The following is a 17,650-nucleotide window of genomic DNA, read 5'->3' as shown; positions in this document are numbered from 1 at the left end:
GCACCCCGCAGGCCCCCAGTGCACCCCGCAGGCCCCCAGTGCGCACCCCGCAGGCCCCCAGTGCACCTCACAGGCCCCAGTGCGCACCCCGCAGGCCCCCAGTGCGCACCCCGCAGGCCCCAGGGCACACCCCGCAGGCCCCCAGTGCGCACCCCGCAGGTCCCCAGTGCACAACCCGCAGGCCCCAGTGCACCCCGCAGGCCCCCAGTGCACACCCTGCAGGTCCCCAGTGCACACCCCACAGGTGCCCAGTGCACACCCCACAGGCCCCCAGTGCACACCCTGCAGGTCCCCAGTGCACACCTCACAGGCCCCCAGTGCACACCCCACAGGTGCCCAATGCACACCCCACAGGGAGCAAAGGCCAAGGGCAGAGAGTAGAGAACAGAAGGAGGCTTATCTCCTTATCGGTTCCTCTGAAGATAAGCCTGGAATTCACTCTTCACTCCCCACCCAGCCCTTGACTTTGATTCAGCCCTCACAGCTCCTGTGAGCAAAGGCTGCTGTGGAGGAGGGGAAGGTGTGTCCTGGGGCCCCTCCTGGGCTCAAAGGGGAAGGGCCGGCAGAGAGAAGTGGGTCCTGAGGGACTCGCAAGGGTTTTAAGGAAAAAGGGAACTGATTTTCTGTAGATAAGCTCCTGTAGACCTGGTGTGTGTGCAGGAGTGTCAGTGCCTCTTCCTCACAGCCTCTTTGGGGACAAAGGGGACTCTGACTATTGGAGGACTGTCCAGCCCCAGTCATTGTGGTGCTGAGCAGTGGTGTGTGTGTGTGTGTGTGTGTGTGTGTGTGTGATCTCCCCTAGGGACGGGCTAGCTCCTGCTCTGTCCTCTCCTCAGGGTAAGGTGTCCGGGGCTGTGTGAGCCCCGAGGGGGTGGGGACAGTGCCCGTGGGTGCAGACAGTGGCTCTGTGACCCGTGGGCACAGGCGCAGTGCCTGGCAACACAGTAATAACAGCGCATGAGCTCCAGTCTGTTGAGAGTCTCAGCCTGTTTAGCCATTTCAACCTCGTGATTGATCAGGTTCCATCATAACAACTTGGTTGAAAGGGAAAAAGAAAAGGCCTTCACTCCTCTGTGTCCTTCTCTCTCCTGCCCGGCTCCCCAAATTATATACCCGGGGAGAGCCAGGACACGGGGGCCAGCGCCTGTCTGCTGGGCCTGGAGGGCTGTGCCTGGGGGGGCTGTGCCTGGGGGGCTGTGCCTGGGGGGCTGTACCCGGTAGAATTGTAGCTGAATCTCACATCGTCTCCTCTCTTTCCGAATGTTTTATTTTAAAATCACATAAAAATAAGTTCTCGGCTGGACCTACTGAGCCCTTGGTGCCTGGGAGACGTTCCAGCTGCCCCTGCACCCCGGGGGCTTGGCCGCAGGCTGCATAACCAGGTCTGGGGGTGGGGTCTCTGCGACATGGCGGCGTGTTAGGGTGCAGGCACCGCGGCCACACCGTTCCCCCCTTCATTCGCGGGGAGCATGCCCTGCGCCTACTCGGTGCCACGTGTTCTGGGCAACTGGGAAAATGAACTAAATAAAATAAAAACTACCGTCCCCCCATCAGGTTTGGGAAGATGGGAGCCCTGCGGGTTCTTGGGGCTCAGATGCCTGGCGGTGGGGCGCGGGGAATAACCCGGACAGATCCTCTTCGTTTGTCGTTGCCCAGAGCCAGGGCAGGGCCCGGTGGGTTTCAGACAAGTGGGGCTGGGACGCCCCGCCTCCTCCTGCCTCAGCCTCCTCGGGGCCAGCGCAGCCTCTCCTCCCAGCCCTCGGCGGCCACGGAGCCTGGGCCAGTGGCCGTGGCTGTGAGTGCACAGCGACCACCCGCCCCCCTTCAGGGTCAGCGTGGTCTGCTGGTCCCCCCATGGGGGCCCCTACCCGCCTGCCGGGGGCTCTGGGACCTTTAGAAGCGCTGCTGGCCGCCTTCAGGCCCCGCGGGTCTCGGTTCGGGATTGTGTTTGTGGAACGAGTGAATGCAGACATGAAGGAGTGAGTGCAGGCACGAACGAGACGACCGCCTGCCTGGAAGGCTGCCGGGAGGGGCTGTCAGATGGGGGGGCTGCAGCCTGGGCCCCCCTGAGCAGCTTGCCTTGCTGTTGGCGGGAAAGGCCTCCGCTGGGCGCAGCTTGCTGAAGGGGGGCCTGGTTGCCCCGATGACACCCCCAGAGCACGCAACCTGGCAGCCGTGCGGGTGCACGCGGCTTAGCACCTCAGCAGATCTCTTCACGTCGGGGCTTGCGGGCCATAAGCCTCCCAGGCTGCAGCGCCCGGGGAGGCGTGTGCGTGGGGAGGGCGCCCTGCAGCTCGAGGCCACGGGAATCCGGTTCTGTTCTTGTCCCCCGGTGGGTGGGGGAGAGGACGGCTCCAACCCAGCCCAGATCCAGCCCCGTGGCCCCTGTGACAGCCCCGTCCCCAGGAAACCCCGTCCCAAGACAGGTAGACGGGGTCACACCTGGGGCTGCCTGGCGCCCCCTCCTCTCTCCATCCCGCCGACAGTCCCGGCGCCTGGCACGCGTACCCAACTCCAGATTTGGGCGTTTGATGGAGTTGGGTGTATTCCGGCCTCAACTCCTCGTAGCCGTGTGGTCTTGACCAGTTACTCTACTCCATGGAGGCCCAGCGCCCTCATCTGCAAAACGGCGAAGGGAGGGTTCGGTGGGAAAATGTGTGTGAAGGCTGCCCAGGGCCCGGCCAGCGCCAGTGGCGGCTATCGCTGCAGGTGGCTGCTGGGCCCAGGTGTCACCTGGGAGGACGAGAGCCTCTGGCCTGGCAAGGGACCGCTTTCTGGTTCCGGAGCCCCTGGCAGGGCCGGAGAGAGGAGGTGCCAGTGTTACCACCTCCCGAGGCCTCGCGTGACCTCTGCCCTCTGCCTTTGCCTCTAGGAGCCACGCGGACACCCAGCGGCCGTCTCCGGAGGTTCGGTGACCCGGCTGGCCCAGGTAAGTGGCTGCTCGGCCTTGGCCCCTTCGTCTGGGACAGCAGTGACCCCTCACAGGCTTGGACGGGCTCTGCCGACCTCGGGGCCCCGCCTGGGCAGGGCAGGTAGGGCGGAGGGGGAGCTGCCTCCCAGCCTCGGCGCCCGGGTGAGTGTGGCAGCCTCTCCCCCGGGCCTCCCAGCCTCCCTGACCCGACCCCCATGTAACAGTCACTGGAGCCCACCTTGTCTGCTGCCGCCGCATCCAGCAGCCCGGCCCGGCCTGTGCGCGTTCTGGCGGCCCCTCCCCATGGTCACTGGGCCAGAGGGGACAGGACTTGCCCCCCGAGGAGACAGCAAGCTCCTGGAGGCCCCACTGGGTGCCAGACCCCAGGCGGGACCAGCGAGGGGACTGGTGTGTGTGGCAGGCGGGCCGTGCCCTCACGGAGCGGTCATTCTGGCGGAGGCCACGTCCCACCGGAGCGCACTCCCACCTCCAGGCCCCCCGGCCACAGGCTCTGACGGGGGACACTTCCCGCGTCCGTGCTGTCCCATGTGGGAGCCGCCAGCCCCATGTGACTGCTGACGCCGGACGTATCCGTCATTGGCTTTATTTTGTTTATTCCTTCATTTGTGTAGAGCTATTTCACTCATTTATTTTTATTACTTTCCACTGAATGTCTGCATGTGGCCTATGGCCCGTGGCTGTAAAATGTGACAGTCCCTGGCCACCTGGGCCCCGGGATTCCGCGCTCAATTCCGGAGCCTCCCTCTGGGCCAGCGCAGACCCCTCCCCACGTCTGTCCTCCAGAGGCCCACACCTGCCGGGGGGCTGGGCACCCCAGACCCGTGGGGTGGCCGAGGGCCGCTCTTTGCGGGGCGTGGGGGGAGTGGGAGTGGCGTGAGGTGGCGTGTGATGCGTTGATGACCGCACGGTGTGTGTATGAGGCCTGTGGCTGCAGGATGGGGCCGGGCTGGGAGGGAAGAGTGGTGTCCAGCTGGAGGCCCCCGGGCAGGCGAATGACTCACATCTTGGTTAAGCAAGGCCCCCACCCCCTCAGCCATGCCGGGTCGCTAACCACTAGACGGCCTGGCCACTGCTGTATGGGGGGGGGGGGCATTCCTCTGGGGCCCCTCCGTCTCCTCCCCGCTCCCCGGCGAGCTGGAGCTGGGGCTGGGGCTGCCTGGGTGTGCCGGGCCGGGGAGGCCTGCGCTTGGCAAGTGATGTCTCAGGAGGCGGGCGCCTTGGGCGGTGGGTGGACAGGGCCCTGGCCACTGCCCTGGGCGCAGGCCGGCCAGTTCTGTGCCGTCAGCACTTGGCGGCGACCACAGCTCCGCCTGGAAGCCTAAGGCATAATTTCCCAAGCCCAGAGCCGGGATCTGGGTTCGCATGGGGCCGCCTGCTGACACGCGCGATCCTCTCCCGGGGCGTGGGAGGCGAGACGCCCTTTGCTACCTTCCCGCCTCGCGTCTCTGCCTCCGCACGGCTAGACCTTGGCCCAGGCCAGGCTCTCTCCTGGACCCCAGCCTCTCAGCCCCTTCGCTCGACCCCAACCCCGACCCCGGCCGGGCAAAGGGGCCACCTCCTACGCTATGCTTCCTCCGTTATTTCGGTTTCCGCGTCTGCGGGTGGGACAGGCCCGGCGCTGTGTCTGCCCTGAGCATGGTCCCTCCGCTCACACGCACCCTCGGCCACCTTCCCACCAGCTCCCTCTTCTTAGTCTTCCTTTAACAGAGTCGTTAGATATACGAGAAGGTAAAGAATAAACAAGGCACCTGTGCGCCCTCCCCTCCCGCCCGGCCACCCTGCCACGCCCCTGTTCCCGCGGACGCCCCGTCCACGTGCGATCAGCGCTGGTCGCTGCGGCGTGTCTGGGCGGTGGGCTGCGTGTTGCAGGCGGCAGCGTCATGCGGGGGGCGGCGGCGTGCGTGGGGCGGCGTCGTGCGTGGGGCGCCCGCTGCTGCTCTTTTCTGCTTCATGCCGTGGAGCACTGAGGTTTGCCGCGTGGATCCCTGCCGCTTGGTGCGGTTACTTAGGCCCAGGCGGGGCTCCTCGGCGTGGGGGGCGGCCCGGGGTCCGTGGAAGGGGTCCTCCGTGGCCAGCGCCGCTGACAATGCCCTCGCGGGGGCTTCTTCGGGCGGATCGGCTGGGTTACCGGGTCGCCCAGCCTGAGCCCGGCCAAGTGCCCTTCCGGCGAGTCCCACACTCACCACTTCCTGGGCCTGCAGCAGCCACGCTGGGCAGCTGCCTCCCAGACCGCCGTCTCCGGCCACCCTCTGCCCCAGTTCCCAGGCACCGTCTGCTGCCCGCCTCCCTCCGTGCGCCTGGCCCTGAGCCGCCGCCTCCTGCCCTGGCTTCCGGGCGCTGCTGGGACCTGCTTTTCCCCCTCACACGCCTCTGGGGCGGGCGCCTCCTCCGCAGTCCCACCTCGGTCCTGCCATAGCGGCGGGCAGTGCCGACCGCCCCGAGTTCGTGGTCGCCCAGAAAGCGGCGGCTTCGGAAACAGGTCTTTTACAGACGTGGTGGGTTAAGGAGATGAGGCCGTAGGAGAGGGCCCCCCGCCAACGGCTGGGGTCCCTATGAGAAGGGGAGAGACACAGACATGTGGGGGCAGGAGGAGCCCGTGATGACAGGGGCCGGAAGGAGCCAGTTGGGAAGCGCCCGAGGCCCCAGAAGCTGGAAGAATCAGGGAGGGTTTTTCCAGAAGCTCTGACTCCCCGGCTTTGGACTCTGCCTCCAGGGCTGTGAGAGACCCATTACTACTGTTGTAAGCCCCTCAGCTATGGGGTTCCTTACAGCAGCAGCCCCAGGAGGCCAGTGCACCCTCCCACCTGGGCATTGTAGGGGGACGTGCACACACAGAAGGATCCCCTAAATGCTGCTTGTCTGGTCCGGCTCCCTCCCCGTCCTCCCTGCCCCCACCCACACACACGTCCCTTCCTTAGGAAGGTGGCCCTGTTCCAGGCCCTGGGGGCCCCGCCCAGTGAGTGCTCAGCACACTCCCAGACACCACACTCATCCTTTCTCATCATGGACAGCAAGTGCTGGAAGGGCGGGCACAGGGCCCACGGCACGCTGCCTGGCACAGACTAGCTGCCCAGGGCATGTGCTGAATGGCCAGGTGCCCTGTATGAGGCCACGAGGGCAAACTGGAGGGAGCGGGCCTTTGTGGCGGGAGGAAGGGGCGCCGCGTCCCGCTGCCCCGGACCTTGTGCCTGGGCTCCCAGCACCTGGAGCTCCTCACTTCCCTCTGTCCTCTGACACCTGCTTCTTCATCCCCCGCGGCTCAGCCTCGCTATCCACCCAGGTCCTCAAGCACGACCTCAGTGTGGTCCTTGACCTCTGCCCCCCAGCACCCCCAGATCAACAGGTGGCCAAAGTCTTGTCAACTCACTCTACCCCAAGCAGCCCTGGGAGGGGCTGCCCATAGTGGGGGCTACGCCTCCCCTCCCCTTCTCCCCTCTGGAGCCCCTGCACCCCGCAGTGGGTGTTTGCTGAGTCGCCCTGTGCCAGAGACGGGATGACAGGCCCCGGACCGGCTGCTTACAGGCCCCGGGAATGGCCCTAGCCTGAGTCTCGGCCATTCGCCTTCCTCCCCGAACAACGTGAGCTTCAGCGCCCACTGCAGCGTCTCCTCCCAGGCTCCCTGCAGGCCCCGGGGGCTCTGGCTCGGTCTCTGTCCTGCTCCACCTTGTCCAGGGCGGCTGGGGGCCCGGGGGCCTGGCCTCGGGGATGGCGGGTCTGGCTGGCACAGGGGCATCCAGAGTGAGAAGGACACTGCGCAGCCCCCGAGTGACCGCCTGGGCTCCCGCCTGGACCTCCAGCAACACCGGAGCAGGCCCGGGCAGAGCGGGGGCATTGCTCCAAGACCAGGAGGGCCTGAGGGCTCAGACCGCCCTGAGCTCTGTGGACAGTGCCCGCATCGCTCGGCTCGCAGGGGCAGGAAGGAGTGGCGCCGGCCGCGGGAGTGCGTGGCGATGACATCAGCGGGCTCGGGAAGGTCACGGATGACCCCAGTGCCATGCGGCGGCGGCGGCTGGAGTGGGGAGGAGCCTCTGGGGGGGGGGCGGTGCTGCTCATGAAACATCTGCAGGAGGAAGGCGCGGTCTGCACCAGCAGCTGCCCCCTGGGCATCGGGCCGCTGTGACGGGCTGGCTCGGAAGAACCACGAGGAGCTGGACGAGTGCTGGGCCCAGGGGACAGAGGGGCAGCGCTAGGCCTAGGGCGCGGGGCCCGGCTGAGCATCAAGGTCAAGCTGGAGGCTGAGGCCGCCGCCTGCCGCCGCCGCCCGCGGAAGAAGGCGAGGACTTGGGTCTTGGGGACGCCCTGGACAACAGCCACTCATACTCCGTCCTAAAGACCACCCCGTGGGCTGCAGCGGGGTCAGGTCAGCGACACAGCTCTGAGGCGTTAAAGGCAGCAGACGCGGGCACCCCTGCGGGGACGAGGCCGACAAAAGGCCCAGAGATCAAAAAATCAAAGAGAGTCCGGCTGTCCTTTCCCACAGGGCGAACTCGAACCCGAGGCCAGTGCTCATCCCCGCTCGGTCCTGCTCCCTCCCTCCCTGCTCCCAGGCGTAGGCTGCCTCGGGGTCACAGCCCCCCACTTTTTCACCGCTGAAGGCATTCTCCTTCCGGGGTACCCTGGGCCCAAGCTGTCAGCCCCCCAGCAGCTCAGCCTTGGGGTTCCACTGCCTGCCCCATCGGCTGGGTGCTCCGTGGCCCTCAGCAGGCGGCAGTAAATGCTGTTGAGTCGCACCCAGCAGGAGAAGCGGGGGTGGGGGGGGGGCAACACCGAGTTTAGGTGGAAACGTCAACCTTCTGTTGCCTCGATGACGGCAGCGTGGCCTGTCTTTTCGTTTGCCTTCTGGGGAGAAGTCTGTGGAGACCGTGAGTCTCCAGGTGGAGGAGGAGAAGCAAGCCCGTCTGGCAGGGCAGTGGGCTCACGTTTAATTATTTGACCCAAATTAAAACCTCGTTCCTCAGCAGCACGGCCAGATGGCGAGCGCTCACAGCACACGTGGCGGCCGCCTTGGACCCAGGAGAGAGCGCTGACATCATCGCGGGGAGCGCTGGCCGGCAGTTTGCACGCACCGGACGCTGGAACTCACGGGCTCCCAGCGGGCAGTGAAAGAGCAGCCGGGGCAGGGTTTTCAGTGTTCCGGGGGCCGTGTGCACGCAGGGGCCCCGGGCAGGCTCCATAAAGACCCAGAATCTGCACCCCGAGATCCCACGGCCTCCTGCCTCCTCCGGGAAAGATGCGCCAGCTCGCGGCTCAGGCCGGGCTGCAGCCCAGACGGATGGCTGTGCGCGAGGCCCTTCGCGGTGGAGCTCACCCGACCTCGCAGCTTCTCTCTGTTGTCTTGGTTCCCTCCCACCCTGACCTGGAAGGACTCCCAAGCAACAGGCCAGCCGGCCCAGATCCTAACACGTCAGCCCGCAGCAGTCCGGGGCAGAGAGTCGCTGGGTTGTATTTATTTAGGAACAGCCGATGGAGGGGCAATAAAAAGCGGGGAGAAGGTTCCGGAGAGGAATGCAGCCGGCCCCAGGCCCGGAATCCGGAATCCGTCCTGCCCTGGAGGCTGCAGCAGCCAGACTGGCCGCCTGGTGGTCTCGGCCAGCTGCCTGCTGAGCTGGCAGGGCCGGTAGCAGCGGCCACAGGAGGTCAGGGGGAGGGGGCTCCTTATAACTCAGGGAAGCCAACCCCAGTGGTTGAGACTTTTAAAGTGAGAGGTTGCAGGGCCCTGGAGCTGGAGCTCTTGGAGGAGGAACGGTGGATGCCTGCGTGAGGGGAGGGGCGGGAGAGACGGCCTGAAATCCGAGCCCAGGCCCCAGAAAGTGCCCTGCAGCCCCCCCTCCCACCTCCGCAGGGCCCTCTCCCACATGGGCACCCGGCGCAAGGCCATGTCCATCCTGCAACCCCTTCCTGAGGCCCCTGCTGCCCACAGCAGTCCCCCCGGGTGCTCGCTCCTTTCCTCCGGGCCTGGCGGTGGGAGCTCAGGGACCCGGGGACCCTTTTACTTTTGGGTCCCCTCCCGGGGGGTGTGGGAGGCACAGATGTGCTTCCTGGAAGGGGTCAGCCCTCACTCTTCCTCCCTCTGCCCCGGGCCCTCGAAGGTGATGGTGGCATCGCCAAGAAAGGGCCGGGAGTATGGGAACCCGGGTGCAGGTCTGCGGGCTGCAGGACAAGACGCCAGCTTGAGCGCTGTCTGGAAGGGGCTGGGGGGCAAGTGTGCCCACCCCAGGGCGTGGCCAGGCTGGGTGTGGGCGCGGGGCCCGGCTGGCTGGCTGGCACAAGCAGTTTCCCAGAGCTGTAGCCTCGGGGACAGGGACCCTGCCTCCCTGGGGCAGCATGTGTCGTGGGTTCATGGGTTTGCCAGTTTGTGGGTTCGGCGTGGGAAGAGCTGTAGGAAGGGAGGCCGGCCCCCCGCTGGGACCACTCGGCCGTTTACGGTGCCTGCTGTGCCTGGCGCCCCTCAGACAGGGAGAAAGCTCTGCAGAATCCAGAGCCCACCAGTGCTCTGGGGGCTGCAGCCACGTGGGAACCCACTTCGGGGATGGGGGCTGTCCTGACTCAGTGAGCAGCCGGGGCCTGGCCCCCCTCCCGGCCTGGCCTCACCCCACCTCCCCGCCGGCCTCTGCACTGGCTCCTGACTGACTCAGGTCTCATCCAAGCCCATCGGTGCTGCCAGGTTTTTGGTTTCAAATGATCCCCCGCGTGGCCAGGATGCTTGGACGGTTAGGCACGGCGGGGGGAGGACCTCGAGCCAAGCCCTGCCGGGGGAGACCGAGGGCCGGGCCGAAGCCGCGCTCAGCAGCTGCCCCGACCGCAGCAATGAGCTGGCGTGAGCTCGGCGGCGCCGACAGGAGGCGGCCAGGAAGGGTGAACCGGCTGTGGCGGCCCTCGTCCCGCCCACCACCGGCCGGGGCTGCCGCTGCCGCCTCCGGAATCGGTGCCAGAGAGACCCTTTGTCACCAAAGGGGTTTCTTTATAGGGCTCTGCAGTTTCTGAATTTAATACAAAGAACATGTTACCTTTATCATCAGAGAAACCAATAAGGAAGGTTTTTTAAAATCAGAAAAGAGATGAAGTAACCCAAAAAGTTCCCACGGTTCCCGTTGCTCTGACTTACGAACTGGTTGGCCGTTGAGTTCTAGAAGGAACGGTCCTCAGCAGGAAACGTCACACGGGGGACGCCGGCTCTTCAGTCCGTGGCTCCCGTGCGCGTGGCTGTCCTGTGGCTGCGCTAGCACGTCCACACGCTGGGGGCGTCGCGTCGTCTCACGGCGCTGGAGGCCGCCCTCCCTCCGCAGGCTCTAAGGCAGCGATTGAATGGCCCTTTCACAGGGGTCGCCTAACCCATCCTGCATATCAGATATTTACATGACGATTCATCACAGTAGCAACATTGCAGCTATGAAGTAGCAACGAAAATAATTTTATGGTTGGGTCACAACATGAGGAGCTGTATTTAAAGGGCCAGAAGGTTGAGAACCGCTGCTCTAAGGAGTCCGTTCCGGCCTCCTCCCGCTCTGGGGGCCTACGGCACCCCTTGGCTGGTGGCCGCCTCCCTCCCAGCTCCAAGGCCAGCATCTTCCCATGGTCCCGTCTCTGCTCCGTCTCCCACCCCCTCCACTGCCTGGCTGTCAGGTCTCCCTCCGCCTCCCTCTTATGTGGGTCCATGGGATGCATTGAGGGTCCACCTACAATCCAGGTCGCGTCCCCTCTCAGGGTCCTTCGCTAAGTCCATCTGCAGCCACTCTTTCTCCACATGAGCTCCGGGTTCCAGGGATGTGACATCGCCAGGGCCGTCATGCAGCTCACCACAGCGCCTGAGCCCGGCTCCCCTTGGCTGAGACATGGTCCCACCTTCTGTGTCCGTGCAGCTGTCTTTGGGGTGTCCTCCAGCTCTGCTGAGGGCGGGCGGGGGCTGTGCTTGTCTCCCAGAGTCTGAGAATTGTCCCCCCGTGCCTCCCCCCACACACCCAGGAAGATGCCCTTGTTACTGGGCAGACTGCATTTGGGGTCTTGTCCTGGGCGGGAGGGGACGGGGGCTTGGTGCCACCCAGCTCAGGTGGCCATGGCGGGCAGGATCCGCGTACTCAGGGGCCGCCCGGGAGGGACGGGCAGCAAATAATGAAAATGAGCCAAGGGCAAACGGGGAGACGTGGTTTCATCTCAAAGGGGTGGCACCTCCGGCCCAGCCCACGTGGCCGGGCAGGGCTCAGGCTGCGGCCACAGGCCCTCGCCTTCCCGGGAGAAGCGGAAAGCCTGGAGTTCCCGGTGAAATCGCTGAGCGGCCAGCATTGGAACGACCCACATTTCTTTGAACAGGGTCAGGCGAACAAGCCTGGCTCTGTCTGTCCCCAGGGCTGCCCGTTCCAGCCCTTGAGGTACAAGAAGCTTACGGAGCAGAGGGGGTGTCCCCAGCTCCCCGCCCCCCAGTCCCGCAGCCCCGGGGACCCCAGGCCCACAGCGGCTGCAAGCCCCCAGCCCGCCAGGGCCCTGCCCCCTGCCGGAGGCGCTGAGTCTGGGGAAACGGGCGGGCGGCTCCCCCAGGGGACAGCTGAGACTCACTGACTCATGCGTGTGGTAGGAATCTTCCAGGAAGTCTGTCCCGCTCTCCCGGGCGCTGGGCGGGGCGCTGCCTCTGCCACCGCGGACACCGGGCACCGGCGACGGCAGCTGCTGCGTGGGCTCCTCGGGCAGGTGCTCCTGAACGGCCGCCTGGGGTGCGGCCGCCCCTCCTTCCTTCCGGCCGAGCTGGGCCGGGGTGCGGCCGCCGGGCAGCCGCTGAGGGCAGGCGAGGCCGGCCCGGACCCCGCTGCTCAGACGCCTGGACCAGAGGAAGCCGTGGCGTCGGGAGCTGGGGAGTGAGAGGCGGTGGACGTGGCCAGGAATCTGACGCCGAGCTGGCTTCCAAGAGGCTCAGGGAAGCTTCTCCAAGTGGATATTAAAAAGGAGCCGAGTGGGTGGAGAGAGGCCGCCGGAAGCACCGAGCCGCCGCCGAGCCTGGACACGGTCCTCCCTCCGTGGTCCCGCTGCCTGCCCGCCCGTGGACCGGGACCCGGGCCGTGGGAGCCCTTCGAGGCCCACGGCTGCCCTCGCTCCTCCCCTCCCCTCCTCCCCTCCCCTCCCCCCCCTCCTCCTCCTCCTCCTCCTCCTCCTCCTCCTCCTCGCTTTCCTGCTCCCCGGCGCTCTGATTTAGAGACAATGCTACACAGCGCGGGGCACACATATGAGCAGCACATGGAGATGTGATCGGAGGGTTCGCGATCGCAGCAGATTGAAGACATTAGACCAGACAAAGGGTGTTTTGGAGGAGGAGGAGGGAGGGCGACGGGAGGAAGGGGAGGACGCCTCTGGAGAGGGGACCGGGACTCCGCCCGCTGCCAAGTCTGTCGAAGTGATGGAGAGAGACCGGATCTCAGGTAGGGAGCCCCCCGCCCCCCAGCCTCCCTGATGCTTCGGGAGTCGGCGCCCAGCGGTGACTTGGGCTCATTCTTGTGGACGTGTTCCTCCTTCTGGTGACCGTTCCGAGGTCGTGGCAGGTCATGCTCCTAAAGCAAAGCCGCACTGAGTCCCCTCCCCGCCTCCCGTGCCCCCCCCCCCCCCCCCCCCCCCCCCCGTGCCACTCACTGCCGCACGGGGAGCAGCCGGGATGGGCCGAGGCCCTGGACTCCGGGCGGGTGGGGGGACCTGGGAGGCGGCATGGGGCGGAGTTGAGGGCGCTGGTTGGTGCTTGTTGGCCCTTCGTGCGGTTTGTGTTGTCACTGCCAGCCGGTCTGTCTGCAAGGCCGCCGTGGTCTCCTCCCCGAAATAGCATTTTGGTGCCTTCCCGGGGCTTGATTACAGGGAGGAGGTCCCAGTGCCCAGAGGAGACGGGCAGATGCGCGTGTGCGCGTGTGGATCTTGTGGATTGCGCGTGTGGATCGTGCTGGGGGGTGACGGTGTCGTCGGGTCCCGTGCTGACCAGGGAGCCCTGGGATGGAGAGGGGAACAGTGGCCACCATTACGAGGGACATTTCAGGCCAGAAAGATGAGCAGATGTGGGCTCTGCTCAGAATCACGGTGTAAAGCATCTGCCCACACTTCAGGGCCCGGAGGCAGGGCAGGCGGCTGGCTCTCGAGCTGTGAGCCCCCAGAGACAGGCCAAGTGGCCATCCAGGTTGGCAGCTCCCACAGAGCAGGCCCAGACCGTGTGGCCGGGACCCTGAGGCGGGCGGGGGCGGCCAGATGAAGGGGGGAGGCTGCCCTGCAGGGGTCCGGGAGGAGGCCCCCTCTCCAGGTCAGGCCGGCCTCGCGTGCCGGGCTGTGTCAGCTCTGACTGCACCGTGAGTGACTAATTCCCGCTCATTGTGGCGTCTGCCGCTAACCACGCACCCCTCGAGCTGGGTGCCGGGTCCCCGAGCAGGGCTGTGAAATCCTCGGGCAGCTGCCTCGCTCTGCGCTCAGTGTCCCGAGCTGACCCCTGGGTCACCGTGAGGCCGAGGGTGCCGCGTCGCACTGCCGTGGCCTGGGCTGTTGTTTGCCACGGGGCGTGTTGGATGAGGCCGGGCGGAAGGAAGACCTGTGTCCGTGGGCCGGCCACCAGAGCGGCTGGTGGAGCGTGTGCGTGGGTGCGTAAGGGTGCCCGGGCCGCTGGGCACGCACACACTGGCACAGCGGGCTGACCACGGGAGGCGGGGCAGCCGTGGACTCGGGCGGAAGGCCACCCGTCCATGTCTGAGCTTGGTGACGTGGGCCCGCGGGGGCAGACGGGGTTAAGGAGCCAGGGTTTCCTGTTCTCAGCGTGGCAGGGCCACGGGTCAGAGGCCACCCGAGAGGCCCGGGGGAGGCCTGGCAGGATGGCCACTGCCCTGGCCAGAAAGATGGGCAGATGTGGGCTCTGCTCAGGTCCTGGAGCAGATCACGGGGGAACATCTGGTCTGCACGCCAGGGCGGAGGGTGCGGGGGGAGGGGGAGGCAGACAGCTCGTGTCGGGGCCTCGGTCCAGCCTTCGTTTTAGATGACCAAGCCCGGTCCAGATGGTGACCACAGGGGACCAGAGAGCTGGCACACAGAGGTGGCGGGGGACGGTCGCTGGGGACGCGGGAGTGACCGTCACATCGTGGAACCTCCGGGCCCAGCAAACCCCAGGAACTCGACAGCGGCCGGCTCTGCGGCCTGACCACTGGGCTGAGGCCGCCCTCTGCCGGGGACGGCGCGGGAAGGGGTGACGGGGAGCCTCCTCCCGGGCTGTTTGAGGGAAAGGCAGGGCTTTCTATGAAACCCTCATTCGTATGCATTTTTATTAAAAAACAAACAAACAAAGAATGTCCTGCCGGCCGTTGTGGCTCAGAGGTTGAGCACTGACCTATGACCCAGGAGGTCAGGGTTCGATCCCTGGTCAGGGCAACAGGCCCGGGTTGTGGGCTGGATCCCCAGGGCGGGGCGTGCAGGAGGCAGCCGATCCATGATTCTCTCTCATTGTTGATGCTTCTCTCTCTCCCTCTCCCTTTCTCTCTGAAATCAATAAAAATGCTGCTTAAACAAAAATTCACCGTAGCCGGTTCAGCTAAATGGTTAGAACGTTGGCCCCAAAACCAAAGGGTTGAGGGTGCGATTGCGGTCAAGGGCATGCACCTCGGTTGCAGGTTCCATCCCCGGCCCAGGTCAGTGTGTCTCTCTCACATCGACGTTCCTCTCTTTCTCCTCCTCCTCCCTCCCTTCTCCTCGCTCTAAAAATCAATGGGAAGGTATCCTCAGGTGAGGATTAAAAACAGCAACAAACGCGACAAACAAAACCTAAAACTCATTCTTTCAAAGCGGAAAAACTGGTTACAGGCGGGAATGGAAACGAAAGCCCCTGACCTCCCTCAGGCCTGGGCGGACCTGACCTTGGTCTGTAATGGTGACGCAGCACGTCTCCAGGCCCTGGGACGCGAGCCCCCCCCCCCCCCCCCCCCCGCGGCCCCGGCCCCCGTTTCCTCATCTGTAAACGGCGAGGTTGGGCAGGCCCAGCCTGTGGCCTCAGAGCCTGTTCTGGGGGCCCCTCCCTGCTGGGGCTCCGTCCTTCTCGCCAGCACGCCCCTCTGTCTCTTGGAACGGTGGCTGTGGCACCCCCACGCCCACACGAGCACAGGGGAGGTGCGCAGGGGCTGCCCAGCGAGACCCCCACTGCCCACTTCCACGGGGCTGTCCCCGCGCATGCCCACTGGGCTGGCGTCGAAGGCGTGTCCGGCCAGCTCTCAGCCACTGCCCCGCAGCTGCCCACGAAGGGCTGGCGGGAGGCGAGGTCTGCCCACCCTCGGGAAGGGCCGGGGGCGGCGGGGGCGGCCTCGGGAGACCTTGGCTCCTGCCCAGGCTGTGAGCCGGGGCCTGGCGCCCTCATCCCGCCCCCCCCCCCCCCCCACACACACAAGGTGCCTGGGGCTGGTCGGGGCGGTGAGTCAGCAGGCCTGGCTGCTGAGACCCAGGGCCGCTCCTGCAGCCCCGTTCGGTCGGTCGGGAAGGCTCTGTGGCTTTTGCGAATTAAGCTGTTTTATCTGGTTCCAAGCGCTTGCATTTCAGCGGGGAGAGTCTCCAGGAGGGAATTTCCACTGAGGCGCTGTCCTGGGCTCAGCGGGGGGGGGGGGGGGGGGGGGGGGCCTGCAGGCCGGGCGTGTGGACGTCCAGGCTGGGCCCTGATGGTGGTGTGGGTCCAGGAGGGCCGGGCCACTGTCACTGGCCGCCCGCCCCGGGCTGGGCACCTGCCTGAAGCAGTGAGGCACCGCGGCCACCAGCGGCAGAGCCGGCGCTCTCTGCTCTCCCTACAGTCCTCACTGTCCCCCCGTCCTCACTGTCCCCCTGTCCCCCTGTCCCCCTGTTCTCACTGTCCCCCCGTCCTCACTGTCCCCCTGTCCCTCTGTCCTCACTGTCCCCCTGTCCTCACTGTCCCCCCGTCCTTACTGTCCCCCGTCCTAACTGTCCCCCCGTCCTCACTGTCCCCCCGTCCTCACTGTCCCCCCGTCCTCCTGTCCCCCCATCCTCACTGTCCCCCTGTCCTCACTGTCCCCCCGTCCTTACTGTCCCCCGTCCTAACTGTCCCCCCGTCCTCACTGTCCCCCCGTCCTCCTGTCCCCCTGTCCTCCTGTCCCCCTGTCCTCACTGTCCCCCTGTCCCCCCGTCCTCACTGTCCCCCGTCCTCACTGTCCCCCGTCCTCACTGTCCCCCCGTCCTCACTGTCCCCCTGTCCTCCTGTCCCCCTGTCCTCACTGTCCCCCTGTCCTCACTGTCCCCCTGTCCTCAGTGTCCCTCTCTCTGCTGTCCCCGCATATTTCTGGGTCCTGGGCACTTCCACCCCGACCTGGCCGGGGCTGTGGTCCTGGCTTCCTGGACCTGTTCTCGCCCCGTCAGCTTCACTTCCTGGGTCCGAGATGAAGGGCCTGGCCCGAAGCCCCAGCCCCCTGAGCCCTGACCACAGGCCTGTGCACGCCCTCTCCCGGCTGGGCTCCAGGCCCCTCCCTGCCCCTCCCTGCCTCTGTCGCGTCCGTGGGAGAGGCAAGGGGTGGGGGCTCCCGTGCACCCAGAGAGGGTGGTCTTGGGCTGTGCCCTGCGATGTGTTGTGGGGGGCACAGAGGAGGCCCTGCAGCCCGTGCCCCCAGCTGGCAGAGAGCAGCGGAGGGAAGGGGGGTGCGCATCTCTCTGGGGAGGAGGGGGCATGGGCGCCACCCCTATTTACTGTGGGGAGGGGCCCCCCACTCCCTACAGCCTCAAACTGACGGGAACCCGGTGCAGAAAGCCTTCCGACCAGCAGGTGGCGGTGCAAGCCCTGCGGAGCCCAGTTCCTCGTGGGCTCTGCACTGAGCTCCTGGGCGGAGGGGGAAGGGGCAGGTGGGGGAGTGGGAAACACCTCAGGCCCGGAAGGCGTGGGGGCGGGAGCGTGGAGGGCGCCCCCACGTCCATCCTGAGCAGTGGGGGCTGGGAGCGGAGGGTTTCTGGCGGGGCCTCCCGCCACCTCTCTTTTCTTCCCTATTTGTGGTTGGTGTGCCCCAATCTATTTTACATTTCCCAGCTTTTACTGTGGAAACTGTCAAACACGGGGAAGATGGAAGACTGGCAGCGGGAGCCCCCTACGCCCGCCCCCCGGTTCCGCAGCGGGCACTGGGCTCAGGGCGCCACCACGCATCCGCCCCGTGAGAGCCGGGTGCACGTCAGAGTAAGTTCCTGGTGTGGGTGCCCGTCACCCTATGAAACCTCAGCCTGCGTTGCCTTAACTGGAGTCCAGGACGCTGCTCCCGACTTACGATGGGGCGACGTCCCAATAAACCCTTCACCAGCTGAAAATCCCGTTAAGTTGAAAACGCAGATAAGACACCTCACTTAGCCCACCCAGTTTGGCTCGGTGGGTAGAGCGTGGGCCTGCGGACTGAAGGGTCCCGGGTTCGATTCTGGTCAAGGGCACATGCCCAGGTTGCAGACTCCATCCCAGGACATGCAGGAGACAGCCAATCAATGATTCCCTCTCATCATTGATGTTTCTCTCTCTCATTCTCCCTTCCTCTCTGAAATCAATAAAACTGTGTGTGTGTGTGTGTGTGTGTGTGTGTGTGTGTGTGTGTAAAAGACACCCTGCCTACTGGCACTGTGGTGTAGCCTTGCCGATTTCCGCTGGACGCACATGGCTTTGCCTCACCACGAAGTTGAAAAGTCCTAAGTCGGGGACAGCCTGCACTTGTTTGTGGTCCTTTTTCTCTCTTTGAAGCGAAATGTATGTGCAGATCT

At 65.7% G+C, this 17,650-nt stretch overlaps 1 protein-coding gene and 1 long non-coding RNA gene across 5 annotated transcripts in view; one reads left to right on the top strand and one right to left on the bottom strand.

Annotated features, from left to right (window-relative positions):
* SEPTIN9 (septin 9) overlaps window positions 1-17,650 on the top strand; it is a 123,787-nt gene that overhangs the window by 10,129 nt on the left and 96,008 nt on the right. For both annotated transcript variants that reach the window (XM_036338842.1, XM_036338840.1), the window contains exon 2: window positions 2,873-2,929. In XM_036338842.1, the coding sequence (XP_036194735.1) occupies window positions 2,873-2,929 (57 nt within the window). The remainder of the gene's footprint in view (window positions 1-2,872; window positions 2,930-17,650) is intronic.
* Window positions 6,992-12,020, bottom strand: LOC118671123. 3 transcript variants are annotated; one of them, XR_004972616.1, is made up of 4 exons: window positions 11,483-12,020; window positions 10,613-10,818; window positions 10,038-10,269; window positions 6,992-8,685 (listed from the first exon to the last, which is right to left on the bottom strand). It is a non-coding gene; the product is annotated as an uncharacterized LOC118671123 (long non-coding RNA). The 3 variants fall into 3 exon arrangements; XR_004972617.1 differs by having other exon boundaries at window positions 6,992-9,912; window positions 10,613-10,815; XR_004972615.1 differs by having other exon boundaries at window positions 10,613-10,815.

Source organism: Myotis myotis, unplaced genomic scaffold (assembly GCF_014108235.1).
Source record: "Myotis myotis isolate mMyoMyo1 unplaced genomic scaffold, mMyoMyo1.p scaffold_m19_p_17, whole genome shotgun sequence".
NCBI lineage: Eukaryota > Metazoa > Chordata > Mammalia > Chiroptera > Vespertilionidae > Myotis > Myotis myotis.
Note: the sequence above shows the minus strand (reverse complement) of the source record. Positions and strands in the feature narration are given on the sequence as shown.